The sequence below is a fragment of the Mustela lutreola genome, chromosome 2 (genome assembly GCF_030435805.1).
Source record: "Mustela lutreola isolate mMusLut2 chromosome 2, mMusLut2.pri, whole genome shotgun sequence".
NCBI classification, from domain to species: domain Eukaryota; kingdom Metazoa; phylum Chordata; class Mammalia; order Carnivora; family Mustelidae; genus Mustela; species Mustela lutreola.
Genome location: NC_081291.1, coordinates 213,740,632 through 213,766,849, shown reverse-complemented (window position 1 = coordinate 213,766,849; position 26,218 = coordinate 213,740,632). Strand labels below are relative to the sequence as shown.

Sequence of the window (26,218 nt, the reverse complement as noted above, 5' to 3'; positions counted from 1 at the left end):
CTTCTTTTCCTCCTTCTCTCTCTCTCTCTTTTTTTAAGAAATAGGGAGCAGGGGCACCTCGGGGCACTCAGTCTGTTAAACGTCTGCCTTCAGCTCAGGTCATGATCCCAGGGTCCTGGGATCAAGTCCCACATCCAGCTTTCTGCTCAGTGAGGCACCGGCTTCTCCCTCTACCTCTGCCTCCTGCTCTACCTACTTGTGCTCTCTCTCTTTCTCTTTCTTTGCCAAATAAATAAATAAATAATCTTAAAAAAAAAAAAAAAAAGAACTAGGGAGGACTATGAGCAATTGTGTTGAGGTCTTGGAAGCCAAGACAAGTGGCCCTTGGCGGGGACAGTGATCAAGGCCTCTAAGCTCTCCCTCATATGTCTGAGGGGCTGGAGACATGCAGCCCAGCGAAGGGAGTCTTCTGGGTAGTGTGGTGGGGCTCGACCTTGCTGGTGATCTTGGAGGACTGATAAGACTTGCACCAGGAGAGCTGAGCGGACAGAATGAGCACAGCGCGGATGAGTGAGAGGAGGTAGAGCCCAATGAATGGAAAACACGTCCATCCATCCCTTTGGTCTAAGAGGGAACGAGCTGCCTCAGAAGGGGGTGGTCTCCTTCCAGCAGGAAGTTGATCAGTGAGAGCCGACCTGGCTTGCAGCTGGAGCCAGATGGGTTTCTGTCTAAGGGACCTTCCAACGCTCACCCTGGGTGGGGGTCTCCGGAACGATCTGAAAGGCTCGGAGGAGGCAGAATTACAGGTGGTGCGTCTCAAGACTCACCGTTGTCGGCTGTTCGCTCACACACAGGCTGGCTCCATTCCCCACTTTTGTTCCGATCAGGAAGAAACCCTTGAACTCGAACACAGTAAGTCGTCCATGGCTCAAGATCTCTGAGGATCTCAAAGTCATATTGACAGGTCTTCGGCCACTAGGAACAAAGACAAAAGTAAAAACAGGCCTCTGTACCTCCTCTCCCCGCCCAACCTTCCCAGTTATGATCTTTACTTTGGGCTCAAAATAGGAAGCTAAAGGAAGCAGGTGTTCCTCCCCGTTCATCTCCAGGGACCCTGAGATGACTCTGGTCTTCACAGACCACTTCGTTTCCTGAACTCTCTGGTTTAGATGCCATACAAGCCACCCCACTCCCTTTTGAAAAAGAATCAGGTTGTTCAGGTTGAGTTGGGTCCCCTCCCCCATTCATATGTGGAAGTCCTAATTAGTATTTGGAAAGGGACTTAGTTGGAGGGAATCATGTGAAAACGGGCTTGTGAGGATGAGCCCTAAACCAACATGGCTGGTGTCCTGGTGGGAAGAGGAGATCTGGACACGGACACATAACCCCCATAAAGACGAGGTGGAAATGGGGTTGTTGCTTCCAAGAGCCAAGAAGCCAAGAACTGCCAGGGACCCGGGAGCTAGGAGACAGGCATGGAACAGAGCCTTGCTCACAGCCCTTGGAAGGACTCTCGCTGCTGAACCCTGGATCTCAGATTTTGAGCCTCCGCGACCTTGAGACAACATGCTTTTGTTGGGTTTGGGGAAATCTGGTATAGCAGCCCCAGAATGGTGACTCCGGACCCTTAGCGTGGGGCTCCATGTGATTTTCCTCCTAGGTCAAAGGCAGGTTTCTGACCCTGGCAGCCCAGCTTTCTTCTTTGAATTGCTTTTCCACGTGAGCCCCTGAAATGTCCTCATCTGGCAGGATCCAGTCTCCTCTGCAAGGAACCCGCCACGGACTCCCTGACTCAGCTTAGTGGGAACCTAAGCCATCCTCACTGATGATCTGTTCCTGAGTTTGGAAAACCAAAACAGTTCCCGGCAAAGTAAAGGGAACTAGAAGAGTATATGCACCCACGTTTCCATCATGGTTCTTGGTTCTATTTTCTGATAGAAGGGTCCTATTTAAAATGTGTTACATGAGGGGCGCCTGGGTGGCTCAGTTGGTTAAGCGTCTGCCTTCGGCTCAGGTCATGATCTCAGGGTCCTGGGATAGGGTCCTGCATCAGCCTCACTGCTCAGCAGGGAGCCTGCTTCTCCCTCTCCCTCTGCTGCTACCCCCCTGCTCATGATCACTCGCAAATAAATAAATAAAATCTTCAAAAAATAAAATATGTTAGGTGAATAGGAATTTCAATGGAAAATGAGCACAAGCTTTTTTTTTTTTTTTTTTTACTTTAGTAATTGGTTATTTTCCTTTTGGCGTTGGGTTTGTTGACAGCTTGTCTCTCTCTATTCCTTTATTGTAGGAGAAAGCCAAGCTCATTGACAACAAGAATTTGATTATACCATTGACTGCATGAAGAGTATGGTATAACTTCCAATAATTAAAAATAAAAAAAATCCTGGCTTTCATTCCTAGGGACCCAATGCCCCTACAACCTTGCAGTGCTATTTTGTGCAGAGATTAAACTCAGGGTTGATCCACACTGGCAGGCAAGGAAGGACAGACGTGAAAAGCCCTGTTCAAGTCCCCTCTGATTGCCTTTCTAGCCAGCTTTCACACCCTGGAGAATTTCTGATTTTATTTGCTCACATGCTCCCATCAGGAAGAAACAGCATTTCCTGAAGCCTTTTATGCTACGAGTTTACGAACTGGATACGGCAGCCTTTTAACACTGCATTCTAGAAGGGAACCCTATTGTCTTACTCTTTGCAGGCTGTTGTAACAGAACACCACAGAGCAGGCGGCTTCTAAATAAACATGTAATTTCTCACAGCTCTCGAGGCTGAGGGTCCAACACCAAGGCACCAGCACACCTGGGGTCTAGGGAGGGTGGCTTCCTGATTCTGAGCCAGCCGTCTACACGCTGTGTCCTTGGCACAAGGACCTGCCAAGGGATCTCTCTGGGGTCCCTTTTATAAGGCTGCTAATCCCATGCCTCCCAAAGGCCCCAACTCCTAACACCTGCACATTGGGGATTAGGTTCCCACATGTGAACTTGGTGGGGGACACAAACATTCAGTCCAGAGTGAATTTAAACCAGTCCTGGTGACTTTGCAGACACTCGAGAGGGAGGACCTGGGAAGCAGGTGGCCTTTCCAACACTTGGCATGCCACAACAAAGTCTTCCACACGACGGGCACAAGTGACAGGACCAATGTGTCACCAGATGCCTATCCTGTGGGCACATTCTAGATAAGAAGCTAAAGGTTAACTGGGTGTTGCCTTTCAGGTTTGGTGTGGGAGGCACTCAGGCATGGTAGGCTATGGAGACAGAGCCTTAATAAAAGTACACAGCTAACCTTTGAGTGGGTCAAACCTGTCTTACCTTTGCATCCCAGAGCTTAGCGGAGATACCTTTTGTAAGTGACTATAAAACTCATCGTTCTTTATTGTTTTCTAGGCACACCCCCCCAGGGCTTGACTATAAGCTAAATCATCTATTTTGTGAAGGAGGCTGATATCCTGCATCATTTAATGGAGGCTTTTGGAGGGGGTGATTAATTTGAGATTTTGGGGGCCTCTGCAGTAGGTACACATACACTTATCACATCATTCCTATGACAACACACAAGGGTGACACTATCCTCCCCAACTCTTGAGAATGAAGTGACAGAACCAACATTTAATATAGAGGAGGTAACATACATGTAACTTAACTTAACTTACGTAACATACATGGATGTATCTATGCACCATAGATGGCATTCAGCTCGGAAGCACTATGTATAAGGAAAAGCTTCACCATGGATGAATAAAAACAGCCCAATTGTGTCTATATAAGGGGAAGGAAAACCCCTGTATCAACCACAAATGTTGTTCAGGTAAAGGGTCAAGTTTATTTTTTTCATTATGTCATTAAATCCCCCAAATCCTGGGAAGTAGGTAATTATTTCCACTTTATTAATGAAGTGGGTTAAAAAAAAAGATTTTATTTATTTATTTATTTATTTATTTATTTATTTTAGAGAGAGAGAGAGAAGGAGAGAGCATGCATGCATGTAGGGGTAGGGGTAGAGAGAGAGGGAGCATCTCAAGTAGACTCTGTGCTGAGTATGGAGCCCAACATGGGGCTTGATCCCTCGACCCTGAGATCATGACTTGAGCTGAAACCAAGAGTCAGATGCTTAACTGACTGAGCCGCCCAGGTCCCCCTCCAAGTGGGTTATTATGCCCATCTCGTAGACATGAGGAAGCTGAGGCTGAGAATGTGATTAAAGTCACAGTGGCAGAAGCGACATTCCAACAGGGTCTGACTCCTAGCTCAGGAAAAATCCCCTGAAGAGGAGGAGAGCAAGGGGGAATAGTGGGGTCAGTGTGATACTGTTCATCCAGCATCCAGGGGAGGGGCTGCCTTGACCATGGGCTTGGCTGTTCTGTGGTGTTCATGAGGCATAGTGGTTTATACCATAAAACAGCAGTCATGCAGCTTGTCACCTGATTCAGTGGACCCCAAATTCTGCCAGCCAAATGTTGAGTCAGCTCTACCCACCTTCTCCTACAACTTCCCTTCAGGGAGGGAAAGGCCTGCTCTCACAGCTAAACACACTGGAAGTCTGCTCTGTGTATTTCCTATGGGGCCTGGGAAGCACGAGACAAATACCAGGTATACGTCAGACTGGAAAGCTTCTGGCACTCAGAGGATCTGGTCTTAAATCCTCTGGAACGTAAGGTGCTACCACCTTGTGAGATCCTGACTGGATGGCTTCCTAGCCTCCTTTCTCCATTGTCATGGCCTCAGACTAACACTAGGCAAAGAAGGGGAGCCTATGTCTGAAATGCATATGATTTGCTGAGCTTACCTTTTCATCAGAACCATTTTTCCAATATTGCACGTTATAAACCCATGAGTTATAAATATTCCTCATGGTCCATGTCTCAGGCTCATTCTCCATTTTAGGGGCTAAGAAACGCATGTGTAAAGAATTAGAAAGTACTTCTACTTGCATTTCAGGTGGTCCGATCATGGCTAAGAGGAAGAGAACAAAGCAAAATGACAGTCAAAAGTCACGCTTTAAAAACATCAACATTTATTTTTCATAATTGGGCAGACCTACTGGTTGACTGAAGCACCCTGCTCTTTGTTGTAATTTTGCTATGACATTGATTGATGTGGTCAAGGAGGGTAGCTGGAGTTTGTTTCTTAAACAAACAAACAAACAAACCTTGATAGTCTTTTATTTTATTAATCAAGTTTAGCCCATTTATATTTATTGTGATTTCTGATATATTTGTAATTATTCCAACTACATTATTTTGTGTTTCCTACACAGGTGTGTGTGTGTGTGTGTGTGTGTGTGTGTGTGTGTTTCCTCTTTTTTCTTTCTATTGGGTTGAATTTTCTTTATCTCTTTTGCTGGGTTGGAAGCTATAGATGGTAATTCTACTACTTTTAGTGCCTAACATACATAATCATATATACTTTCCAATAAAGTCTGTAGCTGTTTCTGCCCAATGCTCTTTTACCGGATATTCATGTGGCTAGTCCCTTTGCTTTATTCGGGTCTCAGTTCAAATATCACCTCCTCAGAGAGACTCTTTTACGGCCCTATGTAAAGAGCAGCTCCCAACACATCCTACCCCAGAACCTTGCTTTATTTTCTTGAGAGCCACAGTCACATCTGTCATAAAATATGTATCTGTTGGTTTCCCTGTCTTCCCCTCCATTAGAGTGTAAGCTTCATGAGGGCTGAGATTCCATCTTGCTATTATAACTTCTGCACTAAGAATCTGCCTGTCTTATAGTAGATGCTCAATAATAATTGCACAATGAACAATAAATATCTCTGGGTGACTGCTGTTTGAGTTATATCCTGTTTTCTTCTCTGACTGCTGTTATTATTACTTTTTTCTGAAGTTGCTAATGGGCCTGCTTCCAGCATTCTGCCTTGTCTTTAATCTGCTGGTAGCTAAAAACCAGATAAGAATATTTATTAGATACCTTTTCAAAGTAAGTATAAACAGATTCTATGTGACTTCTTGCAGCACTTTCCTGTCATATGAACTTCAAGAGGCAAGGATCCAAAGTAGGGTAGCTGTTGCTAACAGCATGAGCACAGGGGCTTGGCTTGGAATCTTTACTGGGCCACTCCTTATCTGTGTGACCTTTGGGCAAGCTGCTTATCTATACGGTATTAATTTCTAAAGGGAATTTCTGCAGATGGGCCCAACATAGGAATTGGAACCAGGCAGGCCCTGGTAAGTCACTTAGCAACTACAGGAGCAGAAACCTGTACTATGTTTTGGAAAATTGACTACTGTGAAGCTGCTAGTATTCTTTTAATGTTGATTTTTCTTAGCTTTTGTAAAGATACCTTTAGAAAAGATAAAACACTTTGAGAATCTCTGACTCCAGAAATAAGAGTTTTGTTGTCCAAGCCTGGGACAGAATTGGGAAAGAATGGAAGGATATCCTAGCTGCAGGCACCACCAGGAAAGGCGGAACTGTAGGAGCCATGAGGGCCCAGAGCCAGAAGCGGTATAAAGACCCTGCCCCACACAGACACAATCCTCGCAGCCCTTCTCCGGAGCTTCTCCTTGGAAGGATGCCCTCGAGCTTTGTTCATGAGGTTCTTGTCCCCCCTTATCCTCTTCCTGTCTCAATTGCTATCAGGTGGTTTAATCAGTTTCTAATTCCTGATGTTCTAATTATGTTCACCTCATGACCTCTGGTGAGCCCCCAGGACCCCCCAGATCTAACCTGGGAACATTCTGTTGGGTGCTTACCAGCCAGCCTGACCCAACGCATCTACCATTAGCTGAATCCATTGCTCTGTCCTTCATTCTGAGCAGGCTGGCTGTCTGTACCTGATCTTCCTGTCTCTACCCCTGCCCTGAATAACCTTTATTCTTCGGCCTGTCATGTCACATTCCCTTCCGGCCAATGTGCTACATCCATCCTTCCGGTTCTTCTTATTAACAACATTGGCCTCAACTCATTCTTACCCACAAGGCATTAATGTTAATAGAGTTACATTTAATTATTGTGTTAACTTTATGACCATCCCTTCCTGTCTTTCCAGCCATGACGTCATTATATTCCCTAAGCTCCTTGAGCAAGGCCACCCACTCTGTGGGTGCTCAAAAAAAATTTCTCCATGACCAGGGGGAAAGAAAACCAAGATGCGATGATAGCATCAGGACGAAATGGAAAACAAAGTGGCTTACTGTCATCCAATGGACAGAAAGTGATGTTTATCCAGTCAGAATGCTCATTGGCAAATTCAGCCCTGACTCTCAAGGTGTGATCACCATACTTGGAAAGACTTGAGAAATCACATTCCGTCAAGGTAGTCCTCGTGCACATATCTTGGAATTTCTTATAACTGTAAAACCAGAAAAATAAAACCATGAAAGTTCTCACTTCAGTCCCTCTGGGGCTCATGGGTGCTTTATAAATCCCTACTACCAAAGGTTAATGGAGGATAACTCGAGAAATATAAACCGAATTCTTATTTGTCACTTCTGAGGAATAGCATGTGTTATTTATGTGAGCACTTCCTCAATTGTGCTTCATGGGATTTTAGTGATTCTTGAGATATCATAAGTTGTTTAAAAAATAATCTGCCCCTGGGTGCCTGAGCGGCTCAATCAGTTAAGCCTCTGACTCTTGATTTTGGCTCACATCATGATCTCAGGGTCCTGAGATCGAGCCCCAGTTGGGCTCCCTGCTCAGTGGGAAGTCTGCTTCTCCCTCTCACTCTCAAATAAATAAATAAAATCTTAGAAAAAAAAAATCTGTCTGTGGTCAAACGATTTGGGGCAGAAACTAGTTTAAACATAAAGAAGAGTCTATCTTCATAACAGAACTTCCTCAGCAACATTTGTATCCTAGTGAACACATGTCTCTTCAAAATGGGCTTGAGTCTTCAATATATTCGACCAATAAAGCTTCCATCCTTGATGATGCTATTTATGAAAGCGGAGGGACACAGTCTGTGAATACTGATATAACACAGATTGGCCAAAATAGGTCTGTTACAAGAATTTCAAACAGTGTCCCAAAAATGATTTCTGCAATTACTCTGGAAAAACTACGCAATGATTCACTCTTTTAATTTTTTTTAATAAACATATAAATGTATGATTAGCCCCAGGGGTACAGGTCTGTGAATCGCCAGGTTTACACACTTCACAGCACTCACCATAGCACAAACCCTCCCCAATGTCCATAACCCCACCCCCCTCTCCCTACCCACCTCCCCTCAGCAACCCTCAGTTTGTTTTGTGAGATTAAGAGTCACTTATGGTTTATCTCCCTCCCGATCCCATCTTGTTTCATTTATTCTTTTATTACCCCCAAACCACCCCCCCACGCCACTGCATCTCCACTTCCTCATATCAGGGAGATCATATGATAGTTGTCTTTCTCCAACTGACTTACTTCCCTAAGCATAATACCCTCTAGTTCCTATCCACATTGTCGCAAATTGCAAGATTTCATTTCTTTTGATGGCTGCATAGTACTCCATTATATATATATACCACATCTTCTTTATCCATTCATCTTGCAACAATTCACTCTCACACAGATTTGTTTTATACAATGGGTTTAGAACAGAGCTGGAGTCCTGACACCCATCCTTGAAGGGAGGGTGGCAGACACGTGAAGTTGAAGAAGGAAAATGATGTCTGAGAAGCCTGACAGGTGTGAGTGACCGCCTCGCGGCCACCTGAGGAGGGCACCCGGGCTCTAGTCTCACAAAAAGGGGGGGTTTTGTCTAACTGGTTCCTCAGTGTATCTTCCTCTGATTTGGCTGTCCTTAGAGGGGATAACAAAGCTGCTGATGATAAAATAGTAACAGCCCACTTGTCAAGCACATAGGTGTCAGGCGGGGCAGGAAGTGTTTTTACCTGTATGACCTCAAGTCCAGGAGAGCAGAACAGGGATCACTCCTATTTTAAAGATGGGGCGCAGGAATGGAGAACCTGAGAAACTTGCCCTACAGAGCTGGGATCAGCTTGACTTCAGAGCCCACAGTCTTAGGTACCACACCATACCTCATCACGTCCTTGGTGATGCCCAGAACAATTTCTGGCTAAAAGTAGGTAGAGATAATTGGGCTCAGACTAGTCTACAATCTCCTCTTTTTTTGTACTATCCCACAAACATTCGTCAATCCAAACTCTTCATGGGCTGCCTAACATCCCACCATTTGGAGACTCCAGAGGTCATAGTATGAAGGGGGGGCTCTCTCTCCTGGGGTCACTTCCTTCATTTAAACTAATGTATCAAATGGCTGGAACATGGAACATTCCAGAAATTGTTTTGCAATAACTTCTCTCTCACCAGGTCATTTTTAGGGCATCTAGACGTATTTTTCTCCCCGTTAAGTAGGTCGTAGAACCCATTCCCCACATTTACATCTCCTTTTCAAAGATGTTTCCACATTCAAATCACCAATCCATTCTCCTGAAGTGTGCCGGCTCTGCTCACCCCACCCCGCACACACATGTAAGAGTCTGTGCTATCCAACCTCTCAAGCTGAATTCCAAACAAATCTTTCACAAGCCACAAAAAACAGCAATCAGATTTTTCAAGATCAAATTTCTTCCCCAGGGACACCCCAGCACACGCTTTGTTTGCCCCAGCATATCCCACGCTCAATCTGGATGTCCGTGCTAGGGACACATGGCACCAGGTTGCTGGGAAGCCACTGGGAACTCGTGCCTACAAGACTGAACATCCCAACCAAAGGCCTCTACTACAAGGGCACAGAATGGAATAACAAAGAATAAATGGGTGTGCAGGGAGAGAGAGATAGGGAGGAGGTTAATTTTGCAGAGTGAAATCTGTAGAGCTGTCAAGACCGCAGAAACAGACATGAAATTATCAAACCAAGGAGTGGTAGAAAATACACAGTGGGGGAAAAATACTGGCCGAATCACCTGTCCTAAGTCCTTGAGGAAACTGACAAATCTGATGAAGGACTATAGGTCAGATGGAAGTCCAGCCCCAACATGAAAGGTGCCAATCTCAGCAGCTACACGGGGTGATGTAAGAGATCATCCTTGCTCTTAGGAAATTCTCCATGAAATATTAAGGGGCAAAGGCCATGATGTAAGACAAAGAGAGACAAAGGAAACACGGCAAACCTTAAAAACCGGTGAATCTGGATATAAGCTATTTGGAAGTTCTTTTGCACTGTACTTGAAATCTTAAAATCTTGAAATCTAATCTTAAAATTAAATCTTAAAATTCTGTTAGTGGGGAATTCCTTAGAACTAAGAAGTGCCCCCAAAAGTTAACAAAGACGATCTTAGTCATCTTTCAATGTCTTCTCTGCTTCGACAGGCCTGGGATGTGTTTGTAAAAGAAATCTGGATGAGAAGGAGTGTGGGGTTAATGGGATCTGGGACTCTATGTTTCTTCCTGCTTCATCGAATTGACTGTCTGTCTTTGTTTCTGAGTCACACTGGAAGCAGGTGTGTTGGTTCATCACCCTTTGGCCTTCTGCTGCTGTTTGCACTTGGTATCAAGGTGTGTCCCCTGCATGTAGCCCGTGGTGTATGATGGCAAATATGAGGGCGGGCTGGCAGAGGGAAAAACAGATAGGCGGGGCCGGTCCTGGGAGATCAGAGCACCCCTTAGATAACCGTCTCGGTGACACTCACCCTTCCTTCGTAAGCCTCTGCTGCTTTCGGAGGCTAGAGCTTTTCACAGTGAGTAGCTAGCTATCCTACCTTCTATTTCAGGACACGGCCACAGAGTAATTGAGCACCCATTATGCAAATTATGTGCACCCCGCAGCGTGTCAGTGTTCTGTTATCATCTGCTGGAGGGGATGGGTGATAGCATGGCAAGGACCCTCCTGTTTTGCATACCTCAGCTTTCCTGGATGCCTCCCACTTGCAAATTGTTGACTTTGAGCAATCCTGCTCTCATAAGTGGAGATGATCTCAGTGACGCTTTTTCTCTTAAAAAACATCAGTTGTTGGGCACCTGGGTGGCTCAGTTGGTTAAGCCACTGCCTTCGGCTCAGGTCATGATCCCTGAAGTCCGGGGATCGAGTCCCCCATCGGGCTTCTCCCTCTGACCTTCTCCCCTCTCATGCTCTCTCTCTCTCTCTCAAATAAATAAACAAATAAATCTTTAAACAAACAAATAAAAAATCAAGTGTGACAAATCCCATATGCTTGTGTGACAACAGGCTACTGCTCTGGCCAATGACATCCATAGCCACGTGATCAAATGTCCGTATCTACCTACCAGTGGCCCTGTGATCATCAAACGATAAGCTATTCCAACAAGAAAAAGTTAAAAAAGATTTTACTTGTCTCTTCAGAGAACAGAACTTTCACAAGAATCTCCCAGACAGAGAGAAAAAGGTCAGCAGGGAAGTTCCCTGTGGGTTGTCACGGTCATGTGGGTAATGGCAGTCAGACTCTTCTTTCCTGTGGTCCGGCCCAGTGACCAGCTCAGGGCCTTCCTCCCAAGAGCACCCCAGACTCACCTGTGGTACTGAGCTGTGAAAGTCAGATTCCCTTTGGGAAAAGCAGGCAACTCCCACTGTAGAATGTTCTTGAAATTAACTGAGTTCATTCTGACGTTTTCAGGAGGTGGCACCATTCCTAATGCTGTAAAAATAAAAGGGAAATATCTGCATCTTTGTTCCTCAAAAAGGTTGCACTAGTAAATGGCTGTATCCAACACTCGGGTCTCCTGTATGGCTCCATGTCTTCTAATGGGCACGTGGGGAAGGAAAAAGACACACATGAGCTGTACTGAGGAGTCTGGATTTTACCTGAAGAACCACGGTGTGGAGGGGGGTCGGTGGTGTTGGAGGCAGGGGTAGGGCAGAGAGCAAGAGTGAAGTGGAGACAGAGCGGGGTGACCAGGATGTAGGTGGTGGGAAGAAGGTGTCAGGGGCGGGTAGATAGATTTCAGGTATATTTCCAGAGCTATAGATTCTAGACTTTCTGGTACATTTGGTGTGGAGAACTTAATATTCATTCCTGGCTTAAGCATCGGAAGCCCTGATTGGGGTTGGGGGCAAGGACACCAAGAGTCCCATTTCTGCTGCATTAGGTTTGAGATGGGGAGAGATATGCGCACAGAAATGTCCCAGACAGCCGGAGAGAGGAGCCTGGTGCATAAGGGAGAGATCTGGGCTAACGGCAGAGATCATTTCTAAACTTTTTTTTTTTTTTTTTTTTAAGATTTTGTTTATTTATTTGACACACAGAGAGAGATCACAAGTAGGCAGAGAGGCAGGCGGAGAGAGAGGAGGAAGCAGGCTCCATGCTGAGCAGAGAGCCCAATGCCAGGTTCAATCCCAAGACCCTGGGATCATGACCTGAGCTGAAGGCAGAGGCTTTAACCAACTGTGTCACCCAGGCGCCTCATTTCTAAACTTTTTAATAGAAAATATCAAACATACAGAAAAGCAGACGGAAGAGTATGACAAACCATCGCCCGCCCAACCCCCGAGGGGACCAACAGAGATTCACATTTGAGTCACCGGCCTATAGCTGGTGTTCAATACCAGGGTTCTGCTGGTCTCCCCTACAGGGATAGCGGAGGGCCCGGGCAAGAACTGGGCTCTACAGAGATCTGGCAGAGGTGAAGGATCCCAGGGAGAAACAGCACGAGAGGTAGGAGGAAAACCAGGACCGAGTGGTATCCTGGAAGGCCGGGGATGAGTTCATCAGAAAGGGAGGAGGGGTCCACCGTGGTTTGAAGCCGGGCAGGAAATTGAGAGGAGGGCAGAAAAGGTTTCGGTGGATTTAGAGCTCCCAAGCCACAGAGCTGTGCTGTTGGGGGGCGGAGCACCTCTGCTGGTGTGCTGAGGACTGAATGGGAGGCCCTTGGTGGCCGGCCCTGGCACCCGATCACTTCCAGTGCGCCTCTGGGGTCCGTTCAGGGGTTACCCGGGGGCCACCGCCGCCGGCGTCCTAGCTCGGCCTCCAGTTCCCAAGCGAACGTCGGGCCGCGGAGCCCGGGAGGCGCGCGGCGCACCGACCGGCCGGCGCCCCGGGGACAGCCCGGCGCCCCCTCCCCGCGGACCCCTCACCTGACATTAGGAGGCAGCCGCCCAGCCAGCTCCGCAGGCTCCGCGGCATGGCCGCGCCGGGAGCCTGGAGGGCGCTCGGGGGGCCGTGCCCCGAAGAGCCTGCGGGTCCTCCCGGCCCCGCGCGGTGGCCGCTTCCTGGTACTGGATGGGCGGGGCTGCGCGAGGCCACGCCCCTCCCGGGGCCCCGCCCCGTCAGGGACCAGGCGCCGCGCGTGTGTGTTGCGGGGGGAGGTTTGCTGGCGGGTGGAGGGGAGATGCGGAGCGAGGGGGACCTTGCTTCCCCCAGCGGGTGGGTGGAAAACGCCAGTAGTAAAACGGTTGGAAAATTGTCCGTAGAGTGCCCCGACTGGGGAGACATCTCCCCTAAAACTAAGTGCATGCCTTTCCGAGTTAAATAAATACACTGCAACTCCCACCCAGAGATTCTACCCGGGGTTGCGGGCGGTGGTGGTTTTTCTTGACACCATTCAATATTCCTCAAGTTTTCTGCCGTGAAAACTTTCTCCAAGTTTTCTCTCCAATCCCCTCTCCCTGCAAATAGCAGGGAGTCCCTCCGTTAGCAAAGACAGTTCCAAAGGATCTTCTTCCCCCCTCTCACTCCCCTAGGGATAAACATCACAAAACCAAGACATTTATGGGGCAAAAGCTTGTTACTTTCACAAGACCGCTTGAGAGAGGTTTAATTTCCTCTTCTGAAGCTTGGGCGGTGGTGAGGTTGGAAATCCCAGAGCAGGGTAATTACACGATGATGTAAGGCGCTGCTTGAGGTGACCACCAGCAACACAGCCCAGAGGATGAATGTTCCCTTACCCCTGCTGGCCGCTGCGCACACAGGGACTTTTGTGTAACCCCAGAAATGTCAGCAGAACCACAAAGCGGCTGCCTTTTCACACTGTCTAATGAGAAACGACTCTGAAGACACTAGCAAGTTTGTATTAAAAAGTATTTATCCTTCACCAACTTCAGACCATTATACAAAATTTAAACACACACATACACATAAGAGCAGCCATAAAAAGGGTATTCCAAAAGATCACTCTGGAAAGCTTTCAAGATATGAGAGATGATTCAAGAGGGCGGAGAATCGGACTCTTCACACGACAAAGTTCCTTTCCTGGGCAATTTCATCAGGTCATTAAATAACTCCGTCTCCTCTCACATCTCTCTCCTTTGATACTTTAGAATGGTTGTAAAAATAATCTCGTCAAAGCCCTTGAATCAAAACTCATAATTGTTGTTGTCCCCCTTGTGAATGGATCTAGAAGAAAGGTCTGAGATGGACTGCTGCTCTTGGGGAGAGGGGAATGAGATAGGAGGTCCCACACCTTTGATTCTCCTTGGGGACCTCTCAGGGTTGTCACATCTCCGCCAGAATCTTCATTCCTGTGTATTTTCTAATATTTCTCTTAGCACCATAGGATCTTGGAGATTACCTAGCCCAATGCCCTTATTTCCTAAATGAAGAACCTGAGGCTCAGAGAGGCTAAGCAAAGTACCCACAGTCACACACGGAAATAGCAGCAGAGTCAGACTCGAGTCCCAGTTCTTGTCTGGTTTGCTACATGATGTTCCAGAACATTCCTTCCCCCATCCCCCCCTCCACAGGAACTTTGGTCACACATAGGACACCTGGAATCAGTGCACACAGCGCTTCTTAAATTGTTAAATAGGACCTCCAGGAATTCTGTGTCTTATTTCCTCTGAAGACCTTGAAACAATTTTGCATTTGTTCTCTCGCTTTTTTTTTTTTTTAATTTTAAAATTTGGCACATGCAAATGTTTCCTATTAGTCACCTGCCTGACGCTGAAGGTATTTACGCATGAGTTTGTCTTCCTCACTCAAACTGAGGAGGGCTGGTCAAGCGTAGGTGACAGAATGTGGTATGTGGCAGGAACCCAAGACTGGGCTGGGTCTTCCCTCCTTCCAACATGGGCTTCTGTTTCTTTGTGGGGCCCTGCCTTCCCTTCCTTCTCTTTTCCTGTCTGCTTTCTGGCTCCTTCCTTGAGCCTGCTGGACTCACTCCTGCTGAGTGTCTTTCTTGTCTCTCCCCATTCCCACCCTGGCTAATTTCATTACTTCTCGGAAATCTCGCAGGGCCCTGGACCACCCCTGAAAACCACTTGGGACGTGTAAACAACGCACTGAAGGATCCGCTGGTCTGGTTCCGACCCCCCTCCCAGATTGGTAATTTGCATGGAATTTGCATAGATGACATCACCAGGCACCTCCAGGAGAAGCTGATTGCAGTCTCCCACACTGGCCCTCAGCCCTCCGGAACTTTGTGGACCACAGAGGAGAAAGTGACTGTGCAGGGAGGGAAACCCTGGAGGTATTGGTCAGTCCACGGTCATTAAATATTTGGGGAATTTACCTCATTATATAGCCATCCCCGATGTCAACATTCGGCTCAGAACTGTCTCTTTTGTCAGAAAGCACATCTTCAGGCCAAGGGCACTCTGCAGAAGGAGTGGGAAAGGGTTGCTGTGTCCCTTCCCCGCCGGTGGCCTGAAAGCTTGGTTCCGGGGTGTGGGAATCCTCTTCTGGAAAACTTGGTAACACTGGAGGGACATCCGAATCGTCATCGAGGGTGCTCACATCGTCATCGAGGGTGCTCACGAATACAGAGCTCAGATTTACATTGAAGACGATTTTGTCCCCAGCCTCTTCCGTGGAGCTGCCGTCCTCGAAAAAGCAGTCCTGTAGCAGTTTCCCTCGCCCGAGGCTGGGCTCTGGTGCCATCGGTGGCTCCCCCTTCGGCTCAGACAGGTTAGGTTCCTCGGTGTCCAGCTCCAGGCAGTCCTGCCCGGTGGGCGAGGAGGCAGAGGTGGGACCCGGGAGCCCCGTCAGCAGCCCGTGCTTGGTATAGCCCCCTGTGCTTGTCAGAGGGGCGGTGGCTTCATCGTTGCTGTCGCTTTCGTCGTCGTAATTGTAATTCCACTCCTTCTTCTTCCGGTTAATATGAATCACCTCCACGAAAGCCACTGCTTCCCATGGTGGCATCTCAGGGACTACCCAGGCTGACAAGTTGTTAAAATTCTTAAAAAGAGAGAGAGAGAGAGAAAGTATCAATTCTGTTTGTTCTTTACTTTCCGACATAATAAAACTCAATGAGAGTAACTGCACAGGGTTGAGAAGGGTGACGATGACATCAGCAACAGCAGGAACAGGGCTAACAGGTGTGTACTGTTTGCTTCATATTTGCGGGGCGCTCGTCCTACTGCTTACGCGTTATAATGCATTTTACCCTCACAACCCGGCCATGAAATAGGCTTACGCTGCTTCTTCCCATTTTACAGCTGAGAAAACAAGGCAGAGAGGTGAAGCAACTCGCCCAAGGTTCATGAGTAGCAGGAGGGGAAGGCTGCATTTCAAGCTAGGTAGGGGGCGCGCCCCAGGAACCAGGCTCTGGCTTTCACTCCTTCCCACCTGCTCCCCTCGCTGCTTCTTCCATGTCAGGGGGGTCGATCCATTTAGATTCTGGATTGCCGAAGTATTCTTAAAGGATGTCAGGGGACTGTGGGAGAGGGGAGATGCTGGGGGTGGGGCGCGATTCCATCGGGGTCCCCTGGACTGGAGGACCTTAATGATGGGGGAAGATCCCCAAACAGGCAAGACTCACATTCTATTCCAGCTCTTCTTGGAAGACAGCACTGCCAGGATACAGCTGAGCTGGGTGAACTCTGGAGAATACAAGGCAGGCTGAGTCTTGCCCTGGAGGTGGATTCTGTCTCTAGGTTAAAACTAACAACGGGGAGGCTAATGGGGAGGAGCAGGTCCACCTGTGATGGTCACTGGCATCGTCCTCCTCTCTATTCTCCTGTGCCCACCTGGGCTGCCCAGTTTGACAAACCTGCTCTTCCCCTACTCTATGCAATCCAGCTTTGGGCTGAATTTTTTCTATTGGGTCGTTCATCTGTTTTCTTATTGATTCATAGGAGGTCTTTATATAATTTGAATGCCAATTATTTGTTGATTATTTATATAATTATGATCATTTGTTACATATATTCTCCCTGAGTTCTTATTGCTTTACATCATCAATGACATCCGATGACAAGAAATTCTAAATGTTAATGTAAAAAAAAAAGAGTATCAATGTTCTTCCTTACGGTTCTGCTTTTTGTGTCTGAGAGAATCTTCCTTACCCCAAGGTCATATAGAATCTCCTGTTTTGTCTTCTAAAACTTGAACAGTTTTGCCTTTCATGTTAGTCTTTAATATACTTGGAACTGACATTTGTGAATGGTGTGAGGTAGAGATCCAACTTCATTTTCTCCCATATGTTTACATTTATTGATCAGCCAATCCTTTCCCCATGGCAATATCTACTCATCATTAGTCATGTTTCCCTATGAGTGGGTCTGGTTCTGGGCTCTCTACTTGACCAAATCTTTGTTAATTAATGCCTTGCAATAAGGTTTTATGATTTTCTCCACAAAAGACCTGTACTGTCTTCTATTAGATTAACTTCTTAAAATGTGTGTGTTTTTTGTTTTTTTATTAATTTGACAGACAGAGATCACAAATAGGGAGAGAGGCAGGCAGAGAGAGAGGGGGAAGCAGGGTCCTGGCTGAGCAGAGAGCCCAAAGCAGGGCTCGATCCCAGGACCCTGGGATCATGACCTGAGCCGAAAGCAGAGGGTTTAACCCACTGAGCCATCCAGGCGCCCCTCCTTAAAATGTTTTAAGAATATTTTTTATTACTAGTGTAATGGTAGTTTTGTTGTTATTTACTAAAAAATTTTCTTTTTAAGATTTTATTTATCCACTGGAAAGAGGCAGAGTGAACAAGCGATCAAGAGAGCACAAGCAGGGGGGAAGGGCAGAGGGAGAGGCAGGCTCCCCACTGAGCAGGGAGCCTGATGTGGGGCTTGATCCCAGGACCCCGAGATCATGACATGAGCGAGCTGAAGGCAGATGCTTAACTGAATGAGCCACCCAGACGCTCCTGTAATGGTATTTTTAAAAACCTGTGATTCCACTTCATTGTAGGATTCCAAGTTCAAGACCAGGCAAAACTAATCTATGCTGTGAGTAATCAGGACAGTGGTTATTCTTGGTGGGTCCTTACTAGAAGGTGTCAGGAGAGATACTCTTGGGTAGGCTGATGATAGTCTCTTTCTTGATTTAGGCACGAGTTACATGGATGCACCGAGTTTGTGAAAATTCACAGAGCTTTACACTATGATTTGTATTGAATTGTATTACAATTGTATTACACTATGATTTGTATTGAATTTCTTGGATGTTGAAAAGTGGTTTCATGTTTATTTTTATAATGACTATTTCGTAGATATCAACTCTGTCAAACTTATTAACCTTAATAGTTGATCTCTAGATTCATGTGAAGTTTTTAACTTCACCAGTTATATCACTTATAAGTTATCATCGTCTCTGCCCTGACTCCTCAGACTTTAAGATCCAGGAGGGCAAGATTTTCCATCTGTTTTGTTCACTTCTGTATCCCTAGTGCCTGGAGCATGTGGACACATGGTAGGTCCTCAGTAAATATTTGTTAAATACAAATGCCAAAAGAAACAAAAAACAAAAACAAAAATACCCCAAAAGAACAAAAGAAGGAAAAAATTTAAAAAATGTAAAAAGATGTCATTAAAAATTTTTTAACATGTGTTGTCGATTAAACACATATACACAAATACACTAGGTGTTGAGTGTTTTGTTTTGCCATTCCTAGAGTTTTTACTTAAACACAGAGTAACGATTTTTTTTAGCCATTTACTTTTTCTTTAAAAAATTTTTTTTCTTATGTTCACTTAGCCACTGTATAGCATATATTATTAGTTTTTGATATAGTGTTCAATGATTCCCTAGTTGCGTATAACACCCAGTGCTCATCCCAACACATGGCCTTCCTTAATACCCATCACCCAGCTACCTCCTTCCCCCCAAACCACCCCTCCTCTGAAACCCTCAGTTTGTTTCCTTGGGTTCAGAGAGAGGGTAACAATTTTTATTTTTAAAAAGATTGTATTTATTTATTTGACAGAGAGATCACAAGTAGGCAAAGAGGCAGGCAGAGAAAGGGGAGGAAGCAGGCTCCCCGCCAAGCAGAGAGCCAGACACAGGACTCGATCCCAGGACCCTGAGACCATGACCTGAGCTGAAGGCAGAGGCTTAACCCACTGAGCCACCCAGGCGCCCGAGGGTAACAATTTTTAATGGAGGAATACTAGAAAGACACAAGCTACTAACACCTCCTCTTAGTACTTGGGTCAACACAATAAATAATGGAGACATTTTATATATTTTATATATATATGCATATATATGTATATATGTCTTTTTAAAAAAAATTATTTATTTTTTTGGATGCATCTTAGGGAGGGGAGGAATCCCAGGGAGACCTGGGGGGAGGACTAGTAACCCAGGCAAAGAATTGATCAAGGAGGAAATGGGTGTGGTGCTAAAGGCCTTTTTATCTCAAGTCTGCAATGAGAAATAGCAGTTAGAGTAGGATTTGCCCAAGACCTCAAGACCAAAGGAATAAACACAGCTCTGACAGGAGGAGGTGGATTAAGGTTGAGATAAGGAGGCAACTGGCTGCTGGCAGAAAAGACTTTGAAAAGTATTTTACACCGTGGGTAAAAAATGTCCGTTCTTGGGGCCCCTGGGTGGCCCAGTGGGTTAAGTGTCTGACTCTTGGTTTCAGCCCAGGTCATGATTTAGGGTCCTGGGATGGAGCCCTGTGCTGGGGAGTCCGCTTGAGATCCTCCCTCTCCCTCTGCCCCTCCCCGCTCTGCACACTTGTGTGTGCGCTCTGCACCCCCCCCTTTCTCAAATAAATACATTAAAAAAAAAAATGTCCGTTCTTGAAAGGCAGGGATCACAGTGTGGGTGAAACACAGTGCAGAGGCATCTAACCTCTCCTAAGGCGCAGCCGAATGCCGGCTGGGCTCAAACACCAGTTGTAACCAAAAATCTCCCAAAGCGCACCCCTCCCCAAGAACAACCCCTCCCCCGACCCGGACCGAACAAATAAGACCAAGAGAAAGAAGAGTATAATTTTATCCACTGCGGAGGAATTTAAATATGTGGTTGTTTAAAAATGAGAAGAAAAAGGTGAAACGAGTTCAAACAGAAACGTGAGATCGTTTTGAACGAAAAACTATAAAACGAAGAGGGAAAGACAGCAACGGGATAGAGAAAGTGATCCATAATTTATGGGCACACGTGTCAAAAGACATGAGGAGGTTTTGGAAAAGTTGTAAGATCAATACCCAGATTTGTCTGAGGGGTTGAAGGTTCTGAGTAGGAAGGGGGCACCCTGGGGAGCACAGATGGAAAAACAAAGACAAACGGGCTGGTTTCACTAATAATTAAAGTAACAGAAATGAGAGCAACTGCGGGCGACCTTTATACACATAAAAATGATTAATCAATGTCAGCAGAGCTTTGGAGAAATGTATCCACCTACACGGTCGCACTTGGCAGCATAAATTAATTCTTTATCTTTTTAAAAGATAAATCCACCTGTGTACATATTCCACTGACATAATCCAAACGGAAAGATGATCTTTCCAAAAAATGTTAATGAAGCACGTTACATTATTCATACAGGCCAAAGAAGAAAAAGAAAAGCAAGGAAAAGAAATCATTGCAAATGCCCAATAGCTGGAAAATGATTAAAGGAAAGATAATACATTAATGAGAATGGAATACCAGGTGATCGTTAAAAATATTATGTGGGCAAAGTATAAACAGAGAACAGAAAATGGAAATACAGAGACATATATATTTGGGTATCATTCAATGATAAAACAGCTTGCTGTTTTTAGAAAATGGGATTTTTTTCTGCTGTGAAAATATTTGAGAGTATAATAAAAATCCTTAAGTTAAAATAAAAAATAAAGAAACTTAAAAAGAGACTACATACCAAAACTTTGGGGAAATTATTTCTTAAGCATATATAACCGACCCGTTTCAGTATTATTATGGTGCTTATGAAGACAGCAGCTATTAAAAACATAGTAATTATTCCTCCAATTCTGGCAGATTCTGATAACCCTGTTGATGGAAAATGAAATGATTTTATTTAGAAATAAATTCAGTAAATGATCACAGATGGGAATAAACACTCATTGGACTGATGGTGGAATGAGTTATCAGACAAGCAAATGTTACTATTATTAAACATAGAATGAAAAGTAATTCAAGTATACATAGTTTCCAAAGATAAAAGCGGCAGATTTAATTTTTCAAATTAAAATGTCTTCCAGCTACTTTCTTTCTTTCTTTCTTTTTTTTTTTTTTAAAGATTTTATTTATTTATTTGAGAGAGAGAGAATACAAGATAGGTTAGGGGCAGGGGGAGAAGGAGAAGCAGACTCCCTGCTGAGCAGGGAGCCCCCCCAACTCCAAGACCCTGAGATCATGATCTGAGCTGAAGGCATATGCTTAACTGACTGAGCCATCCGGTGACTCTGTCTTCCAGGTTTAATGATGGTTCTATGGCTACACTCTCCAACACAATAGCCATGAGCTGCACATGACTCTTTAAATTTAAATTACCAAAACTGAGGGGCACCTGGGTGGCTTGATTCTGGGATCAAGTCCTGCATCGGGTGGGGATGGTGGGGGGGGCGGTTTTCCTTACGCAGCAGGGAGCCCGCATCTCCCTCTGCCTGCTGCTCCCCCTACTTGTGCTCTCTTTCCTCTCTCCTTTTCTCTCTCTGTCAAATAAATAGATAAAACCTCAAAAAAATGAAATTAATTATCAAAGCTGAAGAGAAACTCCACCAAACTCAGTTTTTAGTCATCCTGGCCACATCTCAAATGCTCCATCGCCACCTGTTAGTATTGTTAAAAACAAAACAAAACAAAACAAAACAAAACAAAACAAAACGAAACTCTGGGTCCAAAATGGAGTCACTTATACCTAGTCCATAACACACAGGGTCTCAACACCTAACCTAATTGCATTTTCAACCTCCCCGCCCCCCGGACTGTAATCTTAACTGGTCATTCCAGAATTTCCTGCTCAGCACTGCCAGGCAATCCACCTGATATAATAACTTTCTGTCCCCCAAAGGGAGGTGATTTCACTCGAAAATCCCTTTTTTCGGTGTGACTTCCTTGTCCTGATTTTAAAAACCTTTCCTTTTCTGTAGCCCTCTGGAGCTCCTCTCTATTTATTAGGTGGGATGCTCCCCGATTCCTGATTTCCGAATTGTTCAACAGAGCTCATTAGGTCTTTAAAATGTACTTGAATGTCTGTTATTTACCCTACAGGCAAGGAGAGGTGGAAAAGAAGAGTTTGTCTGAAAGAAACAACAAAACAAAAATCTTTTTAAAAAAATTCCTTTTGGAAAATTTCAACCTTCTGACTGCAAGTGGCTTTTTAAAGTTTTGTTTCTCCATCTCTGCTGCAATGTAAGCTCCACGAGATCAGGGATATTCAATTTTATTTGTGTGTGTGTGTGTGTGTGTGTGTTGTTGTTGTTGTTTTGCTTTTTAAAGATTTTATTTATTTATTTGACAGGCAGAGGTCACAAGTAGGGAGAGAGGCAGGCAGATAGAGACAGAGGAGGAAGCAGGCTCCCCGCTGAGCAGAGAGCCCGATGCGGGGCCCGATCCCAAGACCCCGGGTTCATGACCTGAGCGGAAGGCAGAGGCTTTAACCCACTGAGCCACCCAGGCACCCCTCAATTTTATTTGTTTTGGTCACTGCCATCTCCCCAGCATCTATGAGAGAACCCAGCATACAGTAGGTCCCCAATAAATATTTGTCAAATGGATGGACACAGCTTTCCCTCAAGGCCTTCCTGAAGGAGCCAACCAGGTAATTTAGGACTTGACCGGAAGGGAGACATTTTTCTAGATCTCTGGTCTAAACTCCACCCAGATGAGTACTCCCCTAAGACAGCAGTGTTCACCCCCAAGGCTGAGGAAGTGAACACCTGTCCCAGGAGGTGTGTCAAGAATCTCCCACCATCTGAACCTGTCTGGTTCCCAGGTTGGGCTAGTTGAACGTAGTTCAGATGACAAGTCTCCACAGTGAGGAGTCCATGTTATGTGAGCCTACTTGGTTCCTGAGTTTCAGACAATAAGAATTGAGACATCCAATATTTGGATTGTGAAGGACACCTGTACTTGTGCTGTCTTGGGTAACGATACAAGAAGGGAGGCTGATTTAATATGCAAAATGATGTGCTCGCACCATGTAAAGACAAAATGACATGACAACATGCTATTGCATGACTGTTTCTTAGCGGGTAAAACAGAAAATTCAGGGGAGAAACTGAGTCATCACAAAGCATGTCAACCCCCAAAGAATGTGTGCCTTTGGTCTCAGACTTAACTTCATCTTCCAGGTGGGGACTGAGTTCCTGCAAACCACCGTCTGTCATGTCATACTACTAATTTGTGTGTTTACTGGTGAGATTGTGATTCACAATAATAATAATAAAAAAATCTATTTGGTCTTTGTCCCCAGTTCCTGGCATAGGGTTCTGAAATTTCCTAGGAATTTCCTAAGTGATAAGAGCAGGGAAGGTGAAGCAGTGTCTTTTGTTGTTCATATCCAAGCCCCTTTTGACCACACTTGAGTTTACTGTTAAGGAGATGACTTTGGAAAGCCCCTAACTAAGGATGGAGGCTGGTTGCCAGGAGAACCAACTGGTGATTAGAAGGTTCGAACTTTCAACCCTACCCCTGGACCTCTGGGGGCAAGAGAGGGACTGGAGGTTGAATTAATTGCCAGTGGCAAAGGATTTAATCAGTCTTACCTTTGTAATGAACTCTGCATAAAACCCTTAAAAGACAGGGTTCTAAGGGCTTCTGGGTTGGGAAGTTGGGGGGGTGGGGGTGGCATGCTCACTTTAAGAGGACAGAGAAGCTCCCTGCCCTTCCCCCTCATACCTGGCCCTATGCAGCTCCCCCCCCAGGCTGTGCCTGGGACATATCCTTTTGGAATCCACCAGGAACCCAGTAAAGAAATTGTTTTCCTGAGTTCTGGGAGTCATTCTAGTGAATGATCAAACCCAGGGAGAGGGCTGTGATTATCTCTAATTTACAGCTGGTCAGTATGACACCCAGGTGACAACTTTGATCGCAACTCGCATTTGCAGTGGCAGTGGGACAGTCTTGTGAGATCGGGTCTCTACCTCCAGGTAGAGAGTGTTGAGATTGAGTGAAATCGTAAGACCCTGAACTGGTCTTACATTGTAAGACCCTGAATTGGTCATCCAAGAGGATGACTTGGAGTGCAGAAAACCCCCACACCAATGGAATACGCAAGTATTCCATGAGGAGAGGAGAAAATAGTTTCTCCAGTCCATTAGTTTCATTTGTTTATAAGGTCATGGTATAATACAAATACAAATAAAAAAATAATAATACAATAAATCATCTGGTCTTTGCCCCTAGTTCTTGGCACAAAATACCAGTTTCAGGAGTGTCTTTCGGGGACCAAATCTGAGTTTATGCTGACGAGACAAGGCAAGGCAGGGTGCTGGAGAGCTCCAGGATGGGGGCTGGTCACCAGAAAAACCAACCTGGTGATTAGAAAGTGGAAACTTCTAGTCTCACTGACCTTAGGAAAGGGAGAGGGGCTGCCGATGGCATTTAGTCGCTAATGGATGATGGTTTAATCAATCACGCCTACGTAATGAAACCCAGTACAAACTCTGGTCAGCAGAGCTTAGAGAGGTTCCAAGTCGGTGGACACATGGAAGTATTGGGAGGTTGACACCGCATGACTCCGAGGGGACAGGAGCTCCTGCCCTATTTAAATGTGAAGGGAGGTCATGGGAACCTCTGGATTTGTAGCCGGGCTGGACAGAAGTTTGGGTGGCCTGCACCAACTCCAGAGAGTGTCGGAAATGAACCAAATCGGTGGACAGTGAGCTGATGTTGGCGATTCGGTATGAGGACATAAGTATGTAACTTCACTTGGAGTTCACGTTTTTGTAAGAGCTACAGGCATAAAGAATTTATACGCAAGTTTAGATTTGACTGACACTCTAATAATGATCGAAGCTAACGCGTTTTCCCTTTAAAGATACATTAAAGGAGATATTTTTTCCTTTAAAATTGGTCTGTGTGTCATCTGACCCTGAGGAACACAGGAGAGTAAAATCACAAGGAGGAACTTCATGTGTCAGGCAGTGTGGACCGTAGGTCACTTAACCCACAAATAAGCCACACCCTTGACTGTTCCTTCCTCTCGTCTCACCTTAGGGTCTGAACTCTGGTAAATGAGCACGTTAAAGAAACTCTAATGGGGGCTGGGAAATTCTGAAAGGCTTCCTTGGTGGAGATGTTCACTTTTGGCAAAACAATCAGGGAACTTGTTACTTCCTGGGCTAATCAGCGGCAGCGAACTTTCCTAAGTCTGATTGGTCTCACTCAAATTTCTCCATTTGGGGGAAGGCTTGGGAACTATGCTATTTACTGTTCTGATGCCTTTGCAACAGGACTTCTCCGTCTTCCTCAGGAACTATCTCAGCCACACTAGTGAGTATTCCTTCCATGTGCGAACAATAGCTCACCTTCCTGTGAGGCAGGCCACATGGATGAGCCACACCCAACCTCCGTAATTTGACCCTTTGATACCTCTGCCTCTAATTGCTTCCAGAATCCCTCCCTCCTCCAGCCCTTGGCTTGAGTAATGGCCAAGCTAAGGGTGCCCAGAACTGAATTTCATCCTGACTCCCTGAAATTGAAGCATTTCCATTTCAGGAGGACTTGACTTTATAAAGGTAGACACGGAACTGTCCCTCTGGTATGGTACCTTAAAGGGGACTCCATCACTTGGCTGCGACTGACCAAGAGAACACATCACTGTGATGGGCTTTCAGGGGAAGAGATAACTTCCATACTCCACGACTTTCAGATTCTTCTCATTAAATATGTTTTCCCACAGAGCAAAAGCCACACATGAATTTTTAAAAACTTTTACCTGTGTCGCGTGCAGGTTGAAGGAGGGTACATTTTATTGGTGATCTGCGTATTGCTTCCAGATTTCTAGGCATAAAATAAACAGATACGCAGTAGTTTGTGTTTGGAAGTAATTTGTCGATGACGTAAGTGAAATTTCCAATGACGTGTTCATCTAGTGCGGGGTTATGCTGTGAAAAGAAGCCAAAAATCAGGAAGATTTTGAGGGAGAATTTTGTTTAGAGGCAGGTCTAAACAGTGTCTTTGGGGATTTGTTTTCAAATCTTAAACTGCCCTAAAATAAAAATATACTGGCTTGATGGGAAAAATACTGGCTTGATGGGAAAAATGATTTTTTAAATTATTAGGGACCAGGAAT

At 45.5% G+C, this 26,218-nt stretch overlaps 1 protein-coding gene across 1 annotated transcript in view; it reads right to left on the bottom strand.

Annotated features, from left to right (window-relative positions):
* The window catches only part of LOC131825321 (interleukin-10 receptor subunit beta-like), a 55,623-nt gene that overhangs the window by 9,971 nt on the left and 19,434 nt on the right, over positions 1–26,218 (bottom strand). The window contains 5 exon segments of the mRNA XM_059164621.1: positions 768–915; positions 4,731–4,897; positions 7,096–7,253; positions 11,382–11,505; positions 25,862–26,030. Of these exon segments, the coding sequence (XP_059020604.1) occupies positions 768–915; positions 4,731–4,897; positions 7,096–7,253; positions 11,382–11,505; positions 25,862–26,030 (766 nt within the window).